Source organism: Falco peregrinus, chromosome 1 (genome assembly GCF_023634155.1).
Source record: "Falco peregrinus isolate bFalPer1 chromosome 1, bFalPer1.pri, whole genome shotgun sequence".
In the NCBI taxonomy this organism is placed as follows: domain Eukaryota; kingdom Metazoa; phylum Chordata; class Aves; order Falconiformes; family Falconidae; genus Falco; species Falco peregrinus.
The window spans coordinates 35,914,077-35,936,878 of record NC_073721.1 but is presented as its reverse complement, the minus strand read 5'-3'; the positions used below and the strand labels follow the sequence as shown (position 1 = coordinate 35,936,878).

The 22,802-nt window shown below is 36.2% G+C and overlaps 1 protein-coding gene across 2 annotated transcripts in view; it reads right to left on the bottom strand.

Annotated features, from left to right (window-relative positions):
- ATRNL1 (attractin like 1) overlaps positions 1 to 22,802 on the bottom strand; it is a 524,489-nt gene that overhangs the window by 389,620 nt on the left and 112,067 nt on the right. For both annotated transcript variants that reach the window (XM_055791879.1, XM_055791872.1), the window contains exons 14-17: positions 15,292 to 15,424; positions 13,836 to 14,017; positions 3,525 to 3,738; positions 1,288 to 1,476 (exon numbers count right to left, since the gene is read on the bottom strand). In XM_055791879.1, the coding sequence (XP_055647854.1) occupies positions 1,288 to 1,476; positions 3,525 to 3,738; positions 13,836 to 14,017; positions 15,292 to 15,424 (718 nt within the window). The remainder of the gene's footprint in view (positions 1 to 1,287; positions 1,477 to 3,524; positions 3,739 to 13,835; positions 14,018 to 15,291; positions 15,425 to 22,802) is intronic.

Sequence of the window (22,802 nt, the reverse complement as noted above, 5' to 3'; positions counted from 1 at the left end):
GAAATAAAATGTTCCAGAGGTGCTGATTTCAAAAGAGTCTTATGGAGAGAAAAAGGTGGTCAAAAGAAATAGCAAAACACTCTCACAAAGAAAAGCAGTAATGAGAGTTCAACCGTACACCTCACAAGTCCTGTATATTGAGTTTGGGTCCCACTGGATTGGAAACCTTTACAGGGAGAAAGTATTTTAACCAAATCTTGAAGGACAGTGAAATACTAAGAACCAGTCTTCTGTAGGATGGTGATGGAGGAATCGTTCTAAAGAAACCACAACTGAGACAAGAATTGAAGGCACAGGCAGCTTGCTCCAGCATCTGCGTGAATTATGGCCCCGATACAGGTTGGAACTGCAGGGTGCTGAGCTGAACCAGGTCCAGCCACTAAAGACTGGGGAAGCAGCTGCTTCAGCTGAATGCTGTACTGAAAGGCACATTGAGTAGGGTCTTTATTCTGCTAGAGACACTGTAGCAATTTCTGCTGAAATGTGCTTCCATAGGGCATATCTGGGGAGTATCTTTACTGCTTGACAAAAGCAGAGATCACTTCCCTTTAATCTCAAACAGATGAAATGAGCAGTCTTGAACATTAACACAGCCAGTATTGACCTCATTTGATCACAGGACAAAAATTTTCTGCACCTCATTTACCTGCCTGATGGCCTAACAGAATTCCCTCTGTTTCAATGGAGAGGATAAACAATCTTTAAGCGTTAATAATCTGTATTTTCAAGTGAGAAGAATCTAAGGAAGACCAAGACCATTGGTTTTGCATCTGCATTACAATATTCTCAACTTACTATCGTTGTTATACCATTGGTTTTATCTTTGCATGCTAGAAAAAGGGACCACTTTGACAAAATAAATCAGAACCTTAAAAACTCTGAATTCAGCTCATATTTTTTTAATAACTTGATGTTCTATAAGTCTGAGTTCTACATATTATTTATCTAATAAAATAGTTATAGTATTCTGTTCCAACTCACGGCCATTGTTTGACGTACTAACACTGGTTGTAAAATACCATGAGTCATGGTGCCTTTACCTGAAAGCAATAAACACTTTTTTTACTGCTTCAAAAGACTAAATATGTTTCAACATAAAAGAATTGTCAGTATTTCATCTGTATCTAGAAAATACACACACAGTATCGACTGCTTACATTAGCAGCTATATAAAGTCATTCATGTGCAATTGTTTTTATCTTCAGTGAATGCGCTGAATTCTACTCATATGATGCTCTTTTGAGTGGAAAAAATTACAACAGGATGAACATTCATTAAGATACTCACGGGAGCATGTGGCAGTTTGCCATTCTAGACACTGTCCATAGGGGAAGGAGATTATATAGGCGTTGGAGTCAACACATCGTTTTGTACTGCTACACCACATACATTCCATACCATTACTCGTGCAGTTAGAACATGTTGTTCGCAGGGAGCATGGCTTTTTGCAAGGTCTGGCATTCTGGTTGGGACTGACTGGAAAAGAACCACAAACATTTATCATTTTTAACACAACTTCAATCCCCTTGTTCTTTAATCATATGTTCCATTAGAAAATTCCTTGTTACATGGAAAGTGGTTGCTTCCTTAATTATCTAGAAATAATTTCATCCAAACTTATGTTGCGGTACATACATAATAATTTTTATAAAATACTATTGTAAGTAGTACTCAGCATGAGTCATACTGTATCTCTGAAAGTACATGTAAAACTTTTCACAGCAATTTTATCTATATACTGAAGTAAGAATTTTAACATTCATTGGCTAGTAATGTCAGCTTGGTTACCTGTACATACACCACGTAAGTCTCAAACTTCTATAACAAGTACAATAGAGTTCAAGGTCTAATGTTCTCATTAATTCAACAGTGTATAAGCAACAAATATTCTACTTATGGCTTAGTTATCCCCTATAATTTTGCCTAAAATATATGAAAGTCACTAGAAACCAAAGAGAAAGTAACTAAAGGAACATTATTCAATGCAAAACAGATTTGGATTGGGTTTTCTTCTTTGCTTGGTTGGGGGTTTGGGGATTTGGTTTTTTTGCTTGTTCTTCTCTACTAAAGACCACATTCTGACTAGTTTAATGGTGTATTATCTTAAAAAGTCATAACACACAAAAAGAACTTGTATATCCCAACTTGTGATTTTTGCTTTGATTTCAAATAAAACTGCAAAGTGTACAAAACCAAGAGTATAGCAATTCTTAGGTAAGAACACAAAACAGCACTACATTTTCCATACAGAAGCACCTTGTGAAATACTGGGATTATGCCCTCCTACATACTGCCTTTTTTCATATATTATTGATTCATATTCAATACCAGCCAAGTTCTCAAGCCATTCTTCAACTGCTAATATAGTACACCAAATCACTTAACCAAGGGTGTTTCTGGATTTGACCTACTATGCACATATTTAAAATGCGGTTTGCAATTAATAAAAAATACAAAATAAAAACTAAAAAAAAAAAAAAAAAAAAAGCTGTACTATAAAAGTATTCTCATACAGCTGAAGTACTTTGACTTCTACAGTCTTTGAAGCACCACAGGATTAAAAAAAAAAAAAAAATCTAAAAGACACTAGTAGCAGATGCATATAATGTTGATCTAATTGTACAATACTGCATCTTAATAATGTTTGTGTTACACCTAATGTATCCTTTATGTTTTGGGATGTCTCTTCCATTGTGACTATATCTTCCACTGTTCTGAGAAAGACCTGGTAAACAATTAACAGTTAACACAAAATTAAGAACACAGCGAAAGATGAAATTTTTGGAAAATACAGATGGCAGTAGCAACAACTTTACAATGTATATCTTGCGTTTACATCATTATTTGGAATTCCTTATAAGAGAATAAAGGATTGGTAAGATCACGCTTTGGTTATGCAAGTTAACTCCTCTGACAATTTCACAGCAAAACCATCAGATAGGTAAGCAGTGTTCTCAATACACAAACAATGCAGCTATTTTCCAGTTTTTCACAGGCAATGCACAAAATAAATCTGAAGGGGAAATTTAAAGAACTTCATGTACTCAACCTCACAGCTGTGAAGGGAAACAGGACAATTGGAGCATGAAAATGTTAATTTGAACTGTTATGTCACCATTTGCCCCAGTAATCTTTATACACAAACCAAAAAAATTTTGGGCTTTGTCAGTCTTTTAGACCATTAAGACGTTCATTGACGTTCACGGAGACTCAGAAAGAACACATCAGCCTTGCTGAACACACTCACACTACAATCATTGTTGTCACTACCACTGATTTAGAAGAAACTTACAAGACTCCTGGTGTAATGCAAATTAAAACATGTAAAGTCATTCACAAGCAAATATTTGATGATTAAGAAATATTGTTTTTTAGATTGAAGCTCCATATTTTTCAAGAAATACAAAAGCTGGGGATTTTTTATTTCATCCAAATTGTCCAAAAAATTTCTCTTAGCCAAATGAAAACCTAAACAGCTTTCTAATCATGAGAGTAACAGTAACTGAGCATAAAAGATTGCTTACCAACAGGTTTTTCACACACAAGACCATCTGCCATTGCAGTGCATGGATTTGCTTTTAGACCTGCCACCTCTGCTCTTTCTAGATACGCACAGAAGCCAGAGTCGTTTGGCTCTCCAGGCAGCCACTGCAGAGTTGTGTTTGTAAAAGGAGACATGTCATCCCATCCCCAGTAGGAGATGTTGATCTTGCGTAAACCTACCCAAGGTGAAATTTTCTATGAATCAGAAGGAAACAAATGAGAGATAATTAGTTGAAATATTTTTTCTTTGTTTTTGGAACATTTCAAAGAATAGCTCAGCAGCAACTTCACATTTTGAGAGAATTCACCATGTTCTTTTGTCACTTTATCATCACTGTCCATACAGTTTTTATCTTAATTGTTCTATCTTGCTGAACCTCCCCTCCAAAACAAACCCCCACAAAAAACCCACCCACTATATGCTTCTGTTCTACTAAAAATCTGTGTTTGTTCTAATCAAAGTCAATTCTGATTACTATTATTCGATAGAGTCAGAAACCAGGCCAAATGGTTGTAATGAAATTGTTGGGTTTTTTTTTTTTTTCCAGTGGCTACTATAATGATCACTAATTGTTACACCAATGTGGATAACAAAATACACATAAGTTAACAGCAATTCATAGAAATCAATATTCAGGATAAACAATAAAAACAGGATAAATATTCCATCCTTTGAAACCTGTGCTGCTGATACTAATCAACATCTTTAGACAATTCAGAAACAAAGTTGAAAGTGGCACATCTGCAACTTCAATGCGATTAAACACACATTGAATACACTTTTATAAGCTCTGAAAATAATCCAGAAAACATTAAAAGCACGAATTCTTAAAAGATATTTAGGACGTATCAGTAAAATTGCATCACAACTTCTACTAATTTTTGTCATTTTGTCTTTATGAAATTAGCAACAGAAAAAGCATATTTTGAGGAATAAAGGCCTTTGCTTGTTCCAGGATAAATCTACCTACGTTTCTTGCTCCCATCAATGCAAAAATCTCAAGATACCCAAACCAAACACTTTTCCTTACATGATCTCTGTGATGGCAGTTTTCATTAACCCCAGTTTGAACATAAGGAACAGAGAAACAGAGAGACTACAGACTACAACGGGTATGTGGTGGTAGGTGAATACCAGAACGCAAAACACGACAACTGTCTGCACCAGACAAAGGACCGATGTTGCCATCTCCAAAGCAGAGATGTTGATCCGATTGTGAATTAGGTTTTCAACTAATTTAATTTACAGGCCAAGGTAAAGAAGCTGCCACAGTTCAGGATCTATGTGCTATTTCACAAGTAAACCAAGAGTCACTGCCATCATCTCTCAGAGAGATCTTTCATCTTTGATCTCACATCCTTCTTTGGCCACTCAGGTTTAATCCATGTCTGAAAAATCTTTCACAGCTCTTAAATCTATACCTGATCAGGTCATTCCTCTTTTTCCCTTGCTTTGTTAGACCAAACTGAAATATGAAGGATCATAAATTTTGTGTATTTTTTTTTTAAATCAGTAGGTAGATAATCAGTATTCTTGACCTCCCTAAAATGTACTCCCTATGTTCTCTTATGTCCTCTCAGTTAGGAGCATGATCAAACAAAAATTGCTACAGCAACTAACAGACTTACAGATGCAAGAACAAGCTTAAATAAACCAGAAAATGAAGAAAAAATGTTCCATTCCATAAGCTGTAATGCACTCTGAGAGACTCTTGAACAGTAACGAGAATATCCAGCAAAAATGCCACTGCCCACTCTTGCTTCTTACTTCTGTGTTTACTCCATAACTTCATTGCTACCCCAGGTGACCAACTTTCCAGGTGTCTGGAAGAGCTCTCATGTTCTGGATACTAGAAAGTCCATGGGGCAAGCAGTAAAAGTGGAACTTTGGCATCTGGAAAGTGGTAGATAATACAGCTGTTATCTTATTTGTTATTTAGTTGGCTAGATTGCTGCATGTGTTCAACATGCATCAGAAAACCACAGATATTTATGCATGTCTCTAGACATCTCTGTAGAACGCTAAGTGTGCACACCAGACATTTAAAAAGTGTCAGAAGCTTAGGTGGGATAAATTGCTGACAAACAAGGACCTAAACCAACCTAAACGCCTACTTACAGGTTGAGGTATTCTAGCCATAAGAACCTTCGACATATTACTGACTATTTTGATTGGACTGCCAAATAATCAGTGTAAATCAGACTGCCTCAGCATCAGTGTAAAGAAAAGAGATCCTATCCCAGCTATGATGAAAAGCATGTCAGGCCAATAATGGAAACTGACAGTGCAGCAACGACGTTTGGAGAGAAATTCTTCTATTTGAGTACGTGAGTGTCTCAGAACTCCTTTAATGATGACAGGGTCCCAGGGAGGATCATGGAAGCCAGAGCAGCCTTAGGATATAATAGCAGCACCCCTGAAATGAAAGGCTTCTAGTAAAAACAACACATATCATAGTCATCATCATTCTTAATAGCTGTAATATCTGGACAACTTGTGCTCGTCGTGTCAGATATCTCAAATTCCATATGTACCATCTTTGGCTCTTTGCTAATGTAACACGTCAAAATACAGACCTGAACATCGATTAGTGTGTGAGCAAATAACACACACTGAAAATACCGCCTTGCAGGCTCACTTATGCTGCTCTGAGCATGTTGTTAGGATGTCAAAAAATGGATTATCCAAAATATTTTTTCTAATGTCTGATTAAAATATGATAAAGAGCTGAGAAGTAGGCCACCAAAATGCTCCAAGGACATGCTTGAAGTACATAGTCAATTGTGTGGCATGAATTCCGTGACACGGTGGAGTACAGTCGAAGACTGCTGGTGACAGCAGAGACGGCGTGTTGATATCACCGAAGATTATCAGGAAAAATGACTGCTGCTACACTGCATGAAAGCCAAAAGGGAAAAACCGAAAGTGAATAGAGAATTCCGGAAGTTCCACCTGTGACACCTGCAGCCACCAGTATGCTGTGACTATCAAACCAATTTCTTCACAAAAAAAAGCATAAATCTAGTCCTTATCTTTCAAACTGATGAAAGAATCTGTCATAACAGTTGGGAGACTCAGAAGTACTTGAAGCAGCTGAGGGACTTCAAAGGTGCCAAATGAGAGTGTCAATCCAGTTTCTTCTTCAGGCTTAAATTCACTCGAACTCTATGGGTGTTTCATTTAATGCAAAATGAATGTAGGAAAGTGACTACTTTGAATATCTTGTCAAAGATGCTTCTGAACAGGATCAGACAGGAACGAAACCAGATCGCCTGCTCTCTGCACCCAGAACTCACTGAAGCAAGATTCTAGTTTCCAGACCTCTTGAAAAACATTGTTATCAAACCAGTGGGGTGAAAAACAGTACAAATAAACTTTTCACTTCAGAAAACACACACTTGCTGACATGAAATCAGCCCCAAATATGTTTAATTTTTTTCTTCTCAAAAATACAGACTTCTTTATTGGAAGGTCAGATGAACTTTGATCAGCATGTAAGTGGGAAGAAAGTTACTCCTCAGGGAGTTCTGAAGAGATATTCTTTCTTTCTTATGAATGTTTGCTTTCAAGTTATCCAAAAACCACAACCAAGAAATCTACCCTGTCTTTGCTGTATTTCACACTTAGTAAATTGTTCAGATTATGAGTTGAAAAGGAACCTGCAACTCTATCAGAATCAGCTCCTTTTCTATTTGAGGATGGAAGAAAAGCTCCAACACACATGTGAACATGTACACACACCAGAACTTCTCAGTAAACAATGATATGACCTAGTTCAAGAAATCATTATTATTCAAGACACCTTTCTGTTGCCCCAGCAGGGCTGTCCTGCTGCTTAGTTTATTACTAAGGAGCCAGATGACAGGTGAGTGGAAACGTACTGAAACTTTTTCTAAGCACTTTGACTGCACCTATCTCAGTTCTGCAAGCTTAATATTATAGTATCTAATGTATGTCATAATTTTTCTGAGTGCTTTAAAGTAGTCCACGCTTGCTGGGGTTGTCAGTCCACTGAGGACAGAAGTGAAAGTCAACTCCAAAACCATGTAGTTCCTACCATTATGAGAAGTTTCCTTTAACACAAAATGCATGATCATCCTGTGTTGCACCAGTAAGGACGCAACAAGGTCATGTGGAGATCTTCATTGTCTAAGCTCAGCAGGACTCATTCCAGCTCTTGCCTTCTAGCAGAATCTGTTTGATTTCTGCAAGACTGATATCTTTTTCTAGAAGCTAAAGATTTTATCAGAGCTACCTCCACTTTGCCTGCTCCAAAATAGAAAAGGAAGGGAGCGTTTGCTACATCTACAGAAGGTAGGATAATTCCTTAATGCAAAGTATGCTCTGCAATGCTCTATCTTTCAAGAAAAGAATGGATAATCTAGTCCAATTTGGGACTATATCTACCTTCCCTCACTTAGAAGCCAAACAAATGGTACAGCTCAATTTTACAGGTGCTAGTATCTAGAAACCTGGTAAAATTGTCATCATTCCACCCTCTAGTTTCTTGATTAAGAAAGCACTAGCGGGCACACAGGGTGGAAGCAGCCACTATTCATACAGATTTCAGCCTCACAGAGAGGTGGTGTAAAAGATATGTCCCTTCAGATGCTGCTTACACAGATGCTCAAACATACAAAGACAGTGAATTTTCAGTGACACGGTGCACACAAAAAGGCTACGAGGAAAATGCATTATCCATGTTCTATTAATATGCAGTTCTACCACTCTTCCATGAATACAGAAATATGACAGGCAGTATCTCCTATTTCATTCATTATATTATAGATTACTATGAGAAATGGCAAAGTTCATAAAATTTTGCCTTAATAATTTTTCCTTCATATAGGAAGAGAAAGGGTAGGATGGAAACAGCGACTCATCTGTTATCTTACTTACTACCAGTCTTACTCAACAGCATTCTAGGTAAGTTATAGGAGGGGGCTGAAGAAAAAAAGACCAAAAAAAAAACCATCAAAAGAGGAAAGTATCCAGAAATCATCAGTCAAATGTTACAGTGAAACAAAGTAATACAACAAAAACTGGAGAATGCAATCAAACGTATGTTGAAAACTATTCCATAGTTTTATCCCACTGCACCACTTAAAAACTAGAACCATTCTCTAGAATATATTTCTCCTCTTTATTTCTTTCTAGGCCAGTTTTCAGAACCCACAGCCCATCTTAGAAGCCATATACTTGGCTTGAAATGCAGCTAGTCACGGTTCAAACAATCTTCTAAAACACTGATAAAGTATCACCAAAAATCCTTTTAAGTGAGAAATCAACCTTTATTTTTAAGTTAAAGAGATCTAGGAATTATTAAAATGAGACAAATTGCTGGACAGGGCTTTATTTTCATCTGACAGCAGAGCCAAATTGCAGTCATACAGTGTATACCAATAGAACATCATTCTGTATTCATTTACCATCCTATTTAATTGAACATAAGGAAAGTTTTTAGCCATTATGGGAAATTTACTAAACCCTGATCACTAATAACTTCAAAAATGTGCTCTTCCCTTATTCTAAACCACTTAATTTTAATTTTCTTTTAAGTAGTAATCATGGAACTACGTTCGAAAGGAAAAATGTGTAACCGTAATGAGAGAGCTGATACTTCATTCTAAATCCAGTGTTTACTCAGAAAATTTAAGTCAGACTAAGTTGCCTTGAGATCTACAGCAAATGTGATCATTTATACTCACGATAATTTTTAGGCATTACTGCTGCCTCAGCACTAATTTAATGAGGGCTGAATAATTTGCAGATGAGTGAAGTGAGCAAGTCCACCTTTACCGAATAGCCAATTACTACTGAGCCTCAAAATTGCCCTGTTTCTTAATTATGCAAGTTGCTAAGGAACTATCTATCTCTTTCAGAAATTTACCCCTGCCTTTACTTCAGCTTCTTTCATTTTGGATCTTAAATTGTCCTGGAAGTGTGCAATACATTTCTGACTCAGTTTCTGATGTTCATAATAATATATTACCAAACTTCAAAATTTTCAAGAATTGTTTGAACTTCTTGATTTCTAGGAAAATAGTTGTCCTAGGAAGAAACATACAATTAAACTTTGAAAATACAGTATCCCCTTAGTGCTTGAATTTCCACAGTATTCAGTTTTGAGAAGGGCTTGCGGTTAGTTTGCCTTTTTTCTGCATCATTACGAACAAAAAAACTGCTTACTGAAGATAAAAGCTATATGATGAGAAACCATCCCATTCTATTTACTACCTCATTGCTTGGTTTCTATTCTTTAACTATGCATTGATTGTAACTATGCTAGATACCTGCACATTTCATATTTTGTAGCTATTTACCCAGTGAATGACACATTATAAGCAGTGGAAGCAAGCTTCACGCTTTTTAAGTGTCTCAGTATCTTATTAGACACAAATGATGAAATCTATATGTAACTAGTACTAGGAGTCATACATTAAGTCATAAAAACACTTAGGTCTCCTACTCTTTTCAAATTTTGCTGTTGTGGCATTGGTTAAAATAACATGTAATATCTGGCAAAATGAAAAGACTACAAAATCCCCAGTTTCCATCTATGAGAATTATAGCTAGTATTCCAGTGGGACCTTTGGTTTAGATACTCTGGAGTTTTCTTCTTTACGGGGGACAATTATTTTGGAAATTGGGTGCTCTTCTCAGGCATCCAAAGTGAGTTGAGCTCCCCACTTCCTAAAAGCAGGAAGACAGTTAAAATAGAGGGGAACTAACGGACAGTGAATGTAAAAACTCCAATATGGAGAAAAAGTGCTAAAATAACTAAAATAAAAGACTTCTAAAATCACAATAGTAAAGTGGGACTGCTAAAAACTGTAGTAAAGAGACTAATTCAGAAAAAAAGTAAATGTCAGCTCCACTACAGCCTCACATATGATAAAAACAAAAAAAAAAAACACAGAGCCCTCTGAGAATACCTTGAGCTACCAAGGAATAATATTGCCATGCAAAGCTCGCTAATTAACTGCAAGCTACACTCAAGTGTAATTTATAAAGGAAGCTTAGCCCCAAGAACAGTGAGTTAAAGAAAAAGTTGCAAACAGTTATATAACGCAAGGCATTTTTTAAAGCTGTTCTCATCTTTGTTTATGCTTACTACACCAAAACTAAATCTTCTCAGAATTTATTGCATGCTAACAAGAAAATTACAATTTTTAGTTAAACCCCACAGTTGGGAGCAAACTCCCAAGAGAACTAATTGCTCTTTTAAATGAGTATACATTTGAATATTAGCAAGAACAATGAGTTAACCTCATATTGCTGTTTAAATCTACTTTGCTGAAAAACTCAAATATTCCCCTTTCAGAATTTTTTGCTTACTAGGTCACTAAAACAGCACATAAGAAAAAACACTGTGTCATTTTGCTTTAGTACAGGAATCCACAGTCTATTCACTGTGTTTACTTTGGCATTCTCTTAAAGAATTTAATTTATTTTCAATGAAAAATACAAATTAGTCTAAATTACTGGTGATAGTTTTAGAATACGCCTGCAAATTCAACTGTGTTCTGACTTCATACTGCAAAGGCCTTTGTTACGTCTCTTTCTTTAGCACCAAATGAACCTTCTCCTTACCCTTTAAAAGGAGGCACTGTATTGATTTCCAATTTAGTATTGGAATTAAGAGAAATTATTTATATACAATAAGGTCTGGGCAAGGTGTGGAGACAATGGCATGCTCCTCCCTCTCAATCTTTCCGAAACAGTGTTTTGTAGGATTCTAAACATGATGGGGAATTCGTCCTAAATTTGTCCCAGAACAAAGACTTTGTGTATTAGAAAATAACCTACAAAGTCCCATGTTTTCCTATGAACAATAAAGAATTCTTAAGTTCTTCCAGGCTGTAGTATTTACTGACACTATTTTAAGTTCGTAAAATACACAAAGTTACCAAATTTGTTTTTCTTTTCTCAGTATAAAAATATCAAATAAAGCAGATAAAAACAGGTCCATATTCTTATTTCCAAATGTAGCTCTGACAACATTCAGTAATCCCCACAGCTTTTGTTTCACACAGGTGAAAGATTTTAAAGCCTTGGAAATTAACCACACAGGTCAAACTCCACCATAGATAACGCAGACTAAAGGCATAGCATTCACTTTACAGCTGCTCTGACTACATTTGCGAACTCCATACCACCACCTGTTACAAAAATGAGCCATCTGAAATGAAATCTCACTCCTTAAATCGTTATGATTGCAGTTTGAGAGGAAAAGGCAGACAGAAGAAAATCAAAAAGTTTCAGAGAGCCTCTGTCACACCTGATAAGACGCTTAGGCTGTCTCACACAGAACAAATGTAACTGGACAGACAGATACAAATGAATAAAATAATTTATTTTTTTCTAAATGCCACTGAAAACACCAGGATAAGTCATGGTAGCATTTCATTACAGATTCCGATAACTAAATGATTGTTTAACCCATGATATACTTTTAAAGTGCATACATTTGTCTACAATTGCATAAACTGTATGTGAGGTATCTCAAATTTACATCACTACATTGGCTCAGGACATATTTCATTTAAATAAAGATAGGCTCAGCAGGATGTCACCTTGTAGAAGTTCTAAGCTCCGTAGGAAAAATCTTGCTTCCAAAAACTAAAAAAAACCCCTATTTTTCATCTACACCTCAAGCAAGTCAGGTAATATCTGTCATATCAATAATCTATCACACACTATGAGATTTGAAGGCCCCCTGTGCAGTATTTTAACAGGAATAAGGGGTGGGGGTGGGGTAGAAAGAAGGTGGCAAAATAAATACCTAATCACTGCCATTTGTGATTTTGTTATTTTGGTTTCAATTACATTTTCAATGTTACCTTATATCAGAGTGGACAGACAGAATGTGTTTCAAGACTGCAATAAGTACAATATCAAGGGAGATCTTCTGACATAAAAGAATTACTTTTCTCTCTCCTTTATTGGCAAATAAAATAGATGTCTTTCTAGTAAAAAAATTTTGCTCTGTCCAGCATTTATTGGCAAAAAACTGAAAAAACTTAAGTACATAACCTATGTTTGCATCTCTTTTTTTGAAAGGGAATGCTGAAAAGAATAACATAGAATATTTAGATTCACAGTATCTGTCCCTACACTCTTGCATTCAGGTTTAGTATAACAGAAAGGCAATCCTTAACTGCCGTTTCCTTTGTATACATCTCATTTCATCTACAACACACCTTTGCAAATCACATACTAGCTTGATATAAGCTTTAATTATAGTTCATACTTACCTTTCATTTTCCTGAACTGTAAAATCCTAAGCCACTGAAAAATTAGGGGTTTTATACAAAAAATTGATGCGTGTTCTACAAAGCAAAATGCACACTTTTAAACATGTCCTTTGCCAAGATGAACCAATTTGCTTGTAACAGAATCTTCTGCTAAGACGTTCCATGTGAACATACTCTGTTGCACATACATGTTCCAATGATGCAGGTAAGCTTTCCAACAGGTTAAACAGAGCAATAAGTATTAAAATATTTAACTGCAAAAAACCTGAACCTGACCACACATGGACAGGTAATTAATTAATCTTCAATTTCTGTTCTTTTTTCCCACAGTTAAATTAATATGGATCACTTTCCTGAGGAATACTCCGATGGCAGCTTCCTGTATTTGCCAGAGGCATGTGAGAGTTTTCAGCTCTCTCCTTCCCCCACCATGATCACAGAAAGCTAATTAGCTCCTGGTTCATCCCGGCACTGCTTTGCAGGGAGTTTCCACACACTTCACATACCTGTACAGCTTCTCTGTGGCTTTCACATACCATTTATATAAGGAGCAAGGGTTTTCTGAAGAAAAGTATACATCCTCAATAGTTCACTGTCCTCAACTGCTTGAAGCCTGGCTATTCACCACCAAAAACCAATCCTGAGAGCACTTTTATAGATACTGATATGAAATTTGGGATTTTTTTTCTTTATTACAACAAAAAATATTTTGTCTTGTTTTGATTGATGCTGTCACAGTGTATTTAAAAGGGCTGGGATCTCCCGGATCAGTGCTCCAGCCGTTCTCTTGAGCCACATCTTGAAAGCAAAAAATAACCTTTAACAGTTAGATCTGTTGGGGAGAAACACTTGGGAACTGCTGTGTCATTAGCTTTAAAAATGAGATTTTCTTAATATCCTATAAACCGTGTATCAGCCTTTAGCACCACGCTACATTTCTTTGAAGGTATAAACTTCCCTTTCTTTGGACAAATCCTTAAAATAGATTTCCCGAAGCAAATCTAATTCACATAAGCATCAGTTACTCAATTTACCTGAAGTGTATACTTCTGTATCTCATCCAGAACAAATTCCACTTCTTTTGAGGTTGTTAACGAGGCAAGATTCCCACTTAAATTGTAGCAATACAGTTTGGCATTGTCATAGCTTTCACGACTCGAATTTATGCGAAGGCAGGCATCTCCAATATGACTCCATCCTTCCCCACACAGATGAGCTGGTGTAAAAAGCATATGATAAAAGCAGACTTGAAAAAAAACTTTTAAAAAAACCTAAGGGAGTCTGAATTTTATCTTCCTGAGATCATAATTCAAAATATATCCCACACTCAATTTCCCTTTTCACGTCACATAAATTCTAAAATACCCAGTAGTATCATATCAAATACTGTATTTTTATGAAAAGAAACTTTTAACAAATTGTGAAATATCTTTAAGATACATGTTAGGTTTCAGTGTAACAATATTGTTACGATACACTGTATTCAGATTTGAGCACAACTAAATATTAAAGATTAAAGTATGTACGTAATTAATAGCACTTTAACCAATCAATTTAGCTGAATGTCATGGAAATTTCAAAATCTGAAAACAACTGTCCTAGAATTCAGAGATCACAACTTTACCCTATCTTGCCTTTCTAGTCCTACCTTTGCATTTATATTTGCCTAAATACAAATGCAATCAGAATAATAGGAAATTCAGGTAACATCTTAGAAAAATATTTCCTCTTCGACATTTTTCTGCTTTACACAGATTCAGATATCTATTAAAAAATGAGTCAGTAATTCAAAGCGACTGTTATAGTTCATCTTTAAAAAGATTGCACAAATGTGCACAGAATAAATTGATTAAAGTTATTTAATGAATGATCTCTGTGAAAAAAACCTGTGTTAACTTCATCCAGACATAAAGATCAAATGGAAAAGGTTCCTATATCTAACTGCATATGCTTAGTTATGAATATTAATTACAGAATAAATATTATTTCAGAACATTAACCATCACCTTCTCAGAATATTTTATATTAGCCTTTTAATATTCACTGCTTTCACAGTATTACCAAAATTATGTTAGGACCTATCTGCACAGGAAAATTGAAGTATAACTGAAGTATAAGATAAAACCCCAGTGAGCAAAAGTAACTGTCGGTGAATATGTACACGTAAGGACTCAGTATAGCAATGCCGCTCTGTCGTCGGTGATCCCCACAGGCTGGACCTCATCACTGGCTTGTGCAGAGGTAGACACCATTATGCCTTCATTAATATTACGTCTCCTAACAAAATTAACAGTAGCATGAAGATACCAACCAGTGATGTAGCTACATCTACGTTCCCCTGTACAGGCACAGCATAGCAGGGAGAGTTAGCACCAGTATGACAAATCCAGGTCTACTCATTGAACGCATATTTTTCGGCAAGAATGGAAGAGATTTACTCTGTTTTGAATTCAGGTCTAAAAAGCAGCATTGCCACCCCACAGCCCTTACCAGGTAGCGCCTGGCACTCCTGCTGTCGCTGGTCCCACTGGCAGTTCAGGTGTAGCGAGCAGCTTTTGCAGCTGGTCAGTTTATTGCAGATTTGTTCATTCCTCACATGACATTTGGTGTAGTTTTTAACTGACTAAAAATAAAACAGACAAAAAGGCAGCTTAAACTTGTACCAAACCATCAACAAAGCAGAAGTCAAAACTGAAAGACACACAGGTGAACCTCTCCCAGAAAACCACAGCCACCTAAATGCTAGGCTGAATTTAAGCTTTTGCCTAGATTCCCTTATCACTTGCAGAGAGTATAAAACACATCTCTAGAGCACAAATCACCCCACCTGTCCCACATAGCTAACTTTGAGGGAGTCAAACAAGACTTTGAAGATGTCTCTTCCCAGCACAGAGCCCAGGAAGACCTTAAATAACTAAACTAAATTGCTATTTTTTAGATAGTTAAGGTGTATGCTCTCACTAAATTATTTCATCCCATGCAGAGTAAAGCAAGAAAAAATAATCAAAGGGAATATAAAAAATGGCACAAGATGCAGATATAAAATTACACATCGTTGACCAAAGGTGCAAGAATATAACTTGCTTTGTTTTATCTGGATTAAACGGAAAAAAAATAGGATCTACAGACCAATAGTCACAAACCACAAGGAGCTGTCAAAAATTGCAGTCACACTTTTTTTACAGATTTAACTGCAAACCTGTATGCAACATAGCTAGCATAAAATTTACAGAATCTACAGGAAACCATTTTGTCATACAGTGACATAAACCCAGGAATAATATTTTTCCTTTGGTACCTTAGTGTACAAGAACAGGAATAAACACTGAAGGAATTTTTACTTGGGTTTTTTGTTGGGTTTGTTGGGGTGGGGTTTTTTTCCTGAAAATAGGTCTTCCTTTCCAAGTGAGGCATTCTGAACACAAATCTTTTTTCCCTTTGCATAATACTTTCAATTATGACATAGTATTGATATCTTATTTAATAAAATGCCCCAAATCCTCAGTCAGTTCATCAGGTTATCCATAAGGCTGTCTCTATTAACTTCATTTCAAGAGAATAATTACAAATAAGTCATAATTCAAGGCAGCTTTATACTCACAGAACCACAGAATGGTTGAGGTTGGAAGGGACCTTCTGGAGGTCATCTTGTCCAACCCTAACAACTCTTGTCTCCCTCTAACAACAACAGATTCATTCATGCATAGCAGCAAAAAAGAATTGTACTTATATAGCAAATGTATGATTTACATGACAATTTTGGTTGCTTTCCTTTCTAATAGTCTTTTGGAGAATGACAAAACACATCTAAAGGGGCAACACGATAGTAAGTTACACAGTTGTTAGTACTGGAATGATGATGATGACAGGGCATCAACCTACTGCAGTCAGGAGGGAAGACAACCAGCCTCCATTTTTTTTTTCCCCCTGAAGTCCTGAAATAATGTAATTGTTAAAATAAATTTTCAGTCTCACACAGGACCAGCTTCATTCCTGCTGAAGAGCATTGCTGTTTAAGGCTTTGTTGCCTTTATTGGATCAGTCGCCCAGCAGTGAGCTTATTATAAAAGGTACTCGCTATTTTTCTGGTGTGTAAGAAAGGCTACTGTGAAGCAAAAAGAACCAGAGAAGCAGTTCTAGGAGAAGGCATCTACACCATGGTATGAAGCAGAGCCAAAGACAATGCCATAAAGTAATAGAACGCCTGTCTAGGCCAATAAATGCATAGGAACAGTAAAGCACAAAAAGCCTTTGGTACAAATCCACGTTTAGTTTCACTCTGTCATGATGCATATTCACAAAGCTGCCTGAGAGACACTTTAAAGTGAATTTTGGAGCACGAGTACCCACCGTCTGCTCATTTACAATACCTCAACTAATACTTACTTTCAACACTTCATGATGGCATAGCTCAAAATCCTTAAGCTTTCAGATTCTTTTTGAAAATTATATACTCTTTAGTGATATTACATACAGATCACAATTTTCAACTAAACCAAGATATTTGTTCTAATACTTTCTAATCATGAAGCTTGTTGTGCATTAGTTATTTAACGTGTAAAATAAAATTCAAAGTACTAGTGACTATTCTATAATAATGTTCTCTGTTGTATTCCCTTATTCCCAGCACTTATTTCCCTTAAATCCAATTTAAACATTGCTTGCCTGAAAATCTCATTAGTTCAATGTAGATGTGAATCCAATAGGTAATTCATATTAACACAATATTAAGGTTATAACTTAAGCTACCAAACCAAATGAAATTCAGAAATATGACAGCCCATCTGTTACTGAAGTTCTATATTGCTGTAGGTTATTTATAATGTTTACACACCAAAGTATGAGTAAATCATGTTATGTATAAAGTTTCCCATTTATGTCTGATTTACTTAGGTTTTTTTCAGTACTGATCTTGATATGGTGGTGTATAGAAAGACTTATGAGCTGTAGTGATTTTCTGAATATCCACTGTAGAATAAAAATATTACAGTAGTTTCTCTTAGAATTTCAGAAATTGCTATTAAATAACATCACCCTCTCCTCCTCCTGGATTTTTCAGGTTAACAGTATAATCTTATCTAGTTTTCCTAGTCTAACTATAAATTATTAATCTAATAGATTTCCTATTTTTCTGAAGCTATTCCCAAATCTTACTGTTGGGTACTCCTTAGTCTTAAGTTTTCCTTTTTTCCTCCAAAATGAATTTGATTCTATTCATAATTCCCTTTACTACTTTATACATTTCCCCATGACCATTCTTTGCATTCCTCAAATTAGGCAGGTTGCTATGATTATATTTATTATTATTGGTATTAGTGTAGCATCCAAGGAATCCCCATCATGAAAGAGGATGTTAACTTTGTGCAAGCTGTGCAAGCATTACAAAAAGGCCATGATTCTTGTCTTTAAGGCACTGTGTAAAAATATCTAACAATATAGGACTATAGCTCTTTTTGAAATACCCTTTGGTATCCTATATCCTCAGCAAAACACTTTCTCATAGCCTTCATGGGTTCTACAACACTTAGTTTATGAAGCCCTACTCATATAAAATACTTTTAAGTCACGTACCAGTTTGGGCTGTATTTGTGTATATATATATAAAAATATATTATATATATAATATATTTTATATATAATATATATAATATATTTTATATCTATATATAAAACCAACTGGGGCTTTATGGTGTTGCATGTGTGGAGATGGACAGACAAGAAACCCAGAGACTCGCACTGGAGGTAAGGGTGTGGGTGGTCATGGTTATGGCAGGAACACATCCCACTCGTGGCTTTTGAAAGCGATGAGGCTTTCAAAAATGCAATCCAGACTGGATGCACGAATGCTTCAGCTGTGCCTTTTCCCACTGCACTCTCTCCAAACAAGAAAACACACGCACTCCACTTGAAGACACATCAGAGACAATACTCTGACCAAAAAAGTGTTACATTCATGTGCCTGGTGCTCTTGATCCCAACTGATGAAGTATTCCCAATTTATTCTGCCTTCCCATACGTCTGCTTTTTGTTACAGTGAAAGAGTAGGTATTTTAACAACCTTAATGTGGAGATTCATAATAAAAGCTGAAATTTTATAAGGAAAGTGGGGGGGTTCCAGTTTTTTTCCAAGTACTTGTAGGATTTTGAAGAGAAAACATTTTCTCTCAATCAAAATTTTTCAAGTCAAGTTTAGTATCATATTACTGCTGCATTCCAAGCCTTCAAAATACATTGCTTAAGTAATATGGGAATAATAAGTTACTTTATTTGCAGACTTGTAGGGTGGGCAGTAAACAGTTCTATAAACTGAAGGATTATAGGACAACATTTTAGACAGCCGGTGAAGCATGTTATTATGGCTACCATAGCTGCAGTGGCTACTTCCATTTTTACTGCAGAGTAGTAAGACAATGGAAGGGGAGAAGGCAGCCATTTCTTGTTAATTCCGAAGTGTGCCTTTCAGGGCTGCTGGTTGGATCTGGAGTTTGGGGTGGAGACAAAGGAGGAAACGGGAAGAGTTATTCTGAAGATATAAAAAAATCAAAAACAATTTGTTTTGATATCCAGTGCAAGAATTTCCCGTTGTTTCCCAAAGAACAGGGTGAGGGAGGAGACAAAGAAGCGGGTTGAAAGAAAAAATACTTTAAAAAGACAGAAAGAAAAAAAAAAAAACCCTTCAAAGGTCTTTCACATTATAAATATCAAAAAGCCGCCAACATATTATCCACTATCAACCTACACGTGCACGTAAATATTTTTACATTTTTCACCTATAAGTCTATCACCACTTGATCCATTAACATATATAGTGGCATGGTACGTGTCCAAAGACAGCCCCCCCTCTTTCCCAAGCACACTGCTTAAAGGCGGCTGGCAGGCAGGAGACGTTCCAGCACTTTCAGAGCTTCGATGCAATCACACTTTTTTTGAATGTGCCTACATGTGTCTGCAAAAATAAAACAGCTTTATGGCCATAATGTGGACTTGATGTATTTTTATCTTTAAAAATTATTACTCTCACAATATCTTAAGGCTCTCCATCACTGTATCAACCAATATTTTGCTCCATTTTTGAAAAACAAAAAACACAATTGATAAAGTAAATGTTCTTACTCTAAAATGCAGGCTCTTTCTGGTCGTCTTCAGTAAAGGAAATTTTGCTTTTTGTTGCAACTGGTCGGTCATTTTTTTTTCAGTCATTTACCATTTTATTTGTCACAAGGTACAAAAAGATTTTGCTTTCATGGGATGGCTCCTCCCTGAGGAGCAAACCAATTGTATGCTTACTCTTCCATGCTACAATCTCAAGAAAAATTGTATCTTTTAAAGGTGCAGCAATTTAAAATTAAATTCATCTCTCCCTCAAAGCCTTTTTTTTTTTTTTTTAATAAAAGCTGGAAGGTAAAATGGTAAAATTAATAGCTTTTCCTGAGACTATTTCCATTACAAAATATAAATATAGGTAATATTCTGAACAACACAATCAGCAAGGGAGTATCATTCTCACGAGATGCAAGATAAAGCTTTTTATGTGCAGGTGTACAAAGTAAATACAGTTTCATAAACATATTAAGTGGACCCACATCTAGTGGTTTTCCTCTATCAAGAAATAGGCAAAATGCAGCAGAATCAGTGAGGACCAGGATGATGCTTAGGATATTATAGAGTACAAATTAAAGTGTCAAAGTGAAAGATCAATGTAATAGACTTAAGGGCAGTAAACTGCTAGTAAAAGTCAATACAATCAACTCCACAAAGCCCAGAAATATACCACAGACAAGACATAAAACTTTTTTTTGAAAAAGCAAAAGGAAGGAAGATGTGAGACAGGGAAGTTAAGTAAAACAGCAGATATAAGCATGACAGAAAGCTGTTTCTCCCAGTTTTAGAAAAAGAAAGAGTAATATTTAGCGCTTAGAGGGACACACATGCAACACTATTAGATTTTACAAGTCAATCAAAATATTCTTGTCTAAATTTCCATCTTTGATGCAGACATCCAACGAATGGGAGAAAAAGAAGTACGTCAATGATGATGTTTCCTTCTTTGTTTGTGACAATGTCTTAAAAAATAGTCTGTGTCTCAAAGTTGAAAACAGCCCTGCCTAGATGCAAGAGGCTCCATGAAACAGTTTGAAAGAGGAACTTATATAGATATTAGTATGACATATTTCATCAAGTCTGTACATGTCATAAGGCAGTATTAATGACAGTATTATAGTTGCTTTTGTCCCTATGGCATACTAGTATCTGTATTTACCCATTTTTGAAAAAAGGTCAAGTAGGTCATCTTACAATTTTAGCATTTATCAATCTCCAAGATAAAAATTAATTTTTTTTTCTTATTTTATATAAAATCACTTCATTGTATTATGGAATAATTTCAGTGTATTATGTAATACCACTGTAAGCAGTCTAGGGAATTTCAGTAGTGTAATTTCTCAAGGCAACATTTGAAATGCTTACTATTAACAGACAAAATCTCTAAAAGATATATTTAATGCTAGAAAACAAACAAGGCACTACTGCTAGCATGTTGTTCACTCTACTCATGAGCCAAATTTCAGTACCATCTTGAATCACTCCACATGTTTTAAGTAAACTCTTTCCCAGTTGGGCAAGACAGAATAAGCATCCACCCCTCAACATTTGCATTAGACATGATAGGGTCAACTAAAACTATAGTGTGCAGAAGTGCCCCACTTACGTGAGTTTTTCTGGGAGAAAAACAAACCAGCTCACTAGTGCTGAAATGAGCCAGACCTCCAGAATGACATGCCCTTGCAAGCCTCTGCTTGCAATTACATCAGATATTGATATATACCTTGATGATCCATCAGTCTGCACAGCAGTGGAATATAGTGTCCTGTTAAACATCAGATGGTGAGCACAGGCAGGTATATGTGTATCATCAATGCATTAGTACTACTTATGCAGTCCATCTGTCCAAACAGAGTTATTTCAGGGAAATTTCCATATTTTACATCCCTTCCAATCAGCAAAACAGTCACTGCTTTACCAATATCCATGACCATGAAGCCAATGCCAAACTGATTGCCAACATATCTTTAGTATGCTGGCCAGTCTCGATGAAGCGAAAGCAACAGATTCTAAAACATTATTGTCTGTCTCATCTGGGTGTTCCGTGATCTCATTCATAAATGAACGCCTTTGTACAGCTGCAAAAATAGGACTTTCTCCTTGTGATATTTCTGAGTCTACAGTTTATTATCCCACATTACCATCACAGTACTGTCACAACATTTTCATTCTGTGGGCCTAGTCCAGAAGTAGCAGTCTATGAAAATGGTTTATTGTCCTAATCCATTCCATTTCTCCACATGTTGCCATTCTGTTGATGCTATTTTGATGGGTTTATATCAATAGCTGCAAAATTCTGTCTCCATTGCCTCCCAGCCAATACACTAATTTTACAGTAGCCACCTTCAACTTAGGATAGTAACTCTTCTCAGAAATAATTTTGATGAATTTTCACAACCTCATTCTTTATTCCACTAACAGCCTTTGCTATCCACTTCAAACCCTGCATAAAAGACAGGAAATGAAACAGAGAAGACTGGTGCATGAGCTGCTAATTAAGCTGACAATCTTGGTCATGAAAGGTTGTCAAAGAAGGATACTGAACTGAGAAGCTTGTGCTAAAATACCCAGTGCTCTACATTTATTAGTGATGAAGATGGTCTGCTCCTTAGCAACTGTTCCGTGCTTAAAGGTTGAAAACCACAGTTAGAAAATTGGCACCTAATATAGCACAATGTGTTAGGAAAATAAGAGCCCTTAGAGATCACAAAGGAAACTAACCATTAGTGCCTGGAATACGAAATCCCTCTGACAGACTCATAACATGGCTGCTGATGAATTTGTGCCTGCATTGCCTTTGTTAGCAGTGACTAGCTACGAACGCCAGCGATTAGAGCCGGCTGTGCTCGCTCCGAATGGGCAAGATCTGAGGCAGAGTCAATCCCACTCACACCTGAATA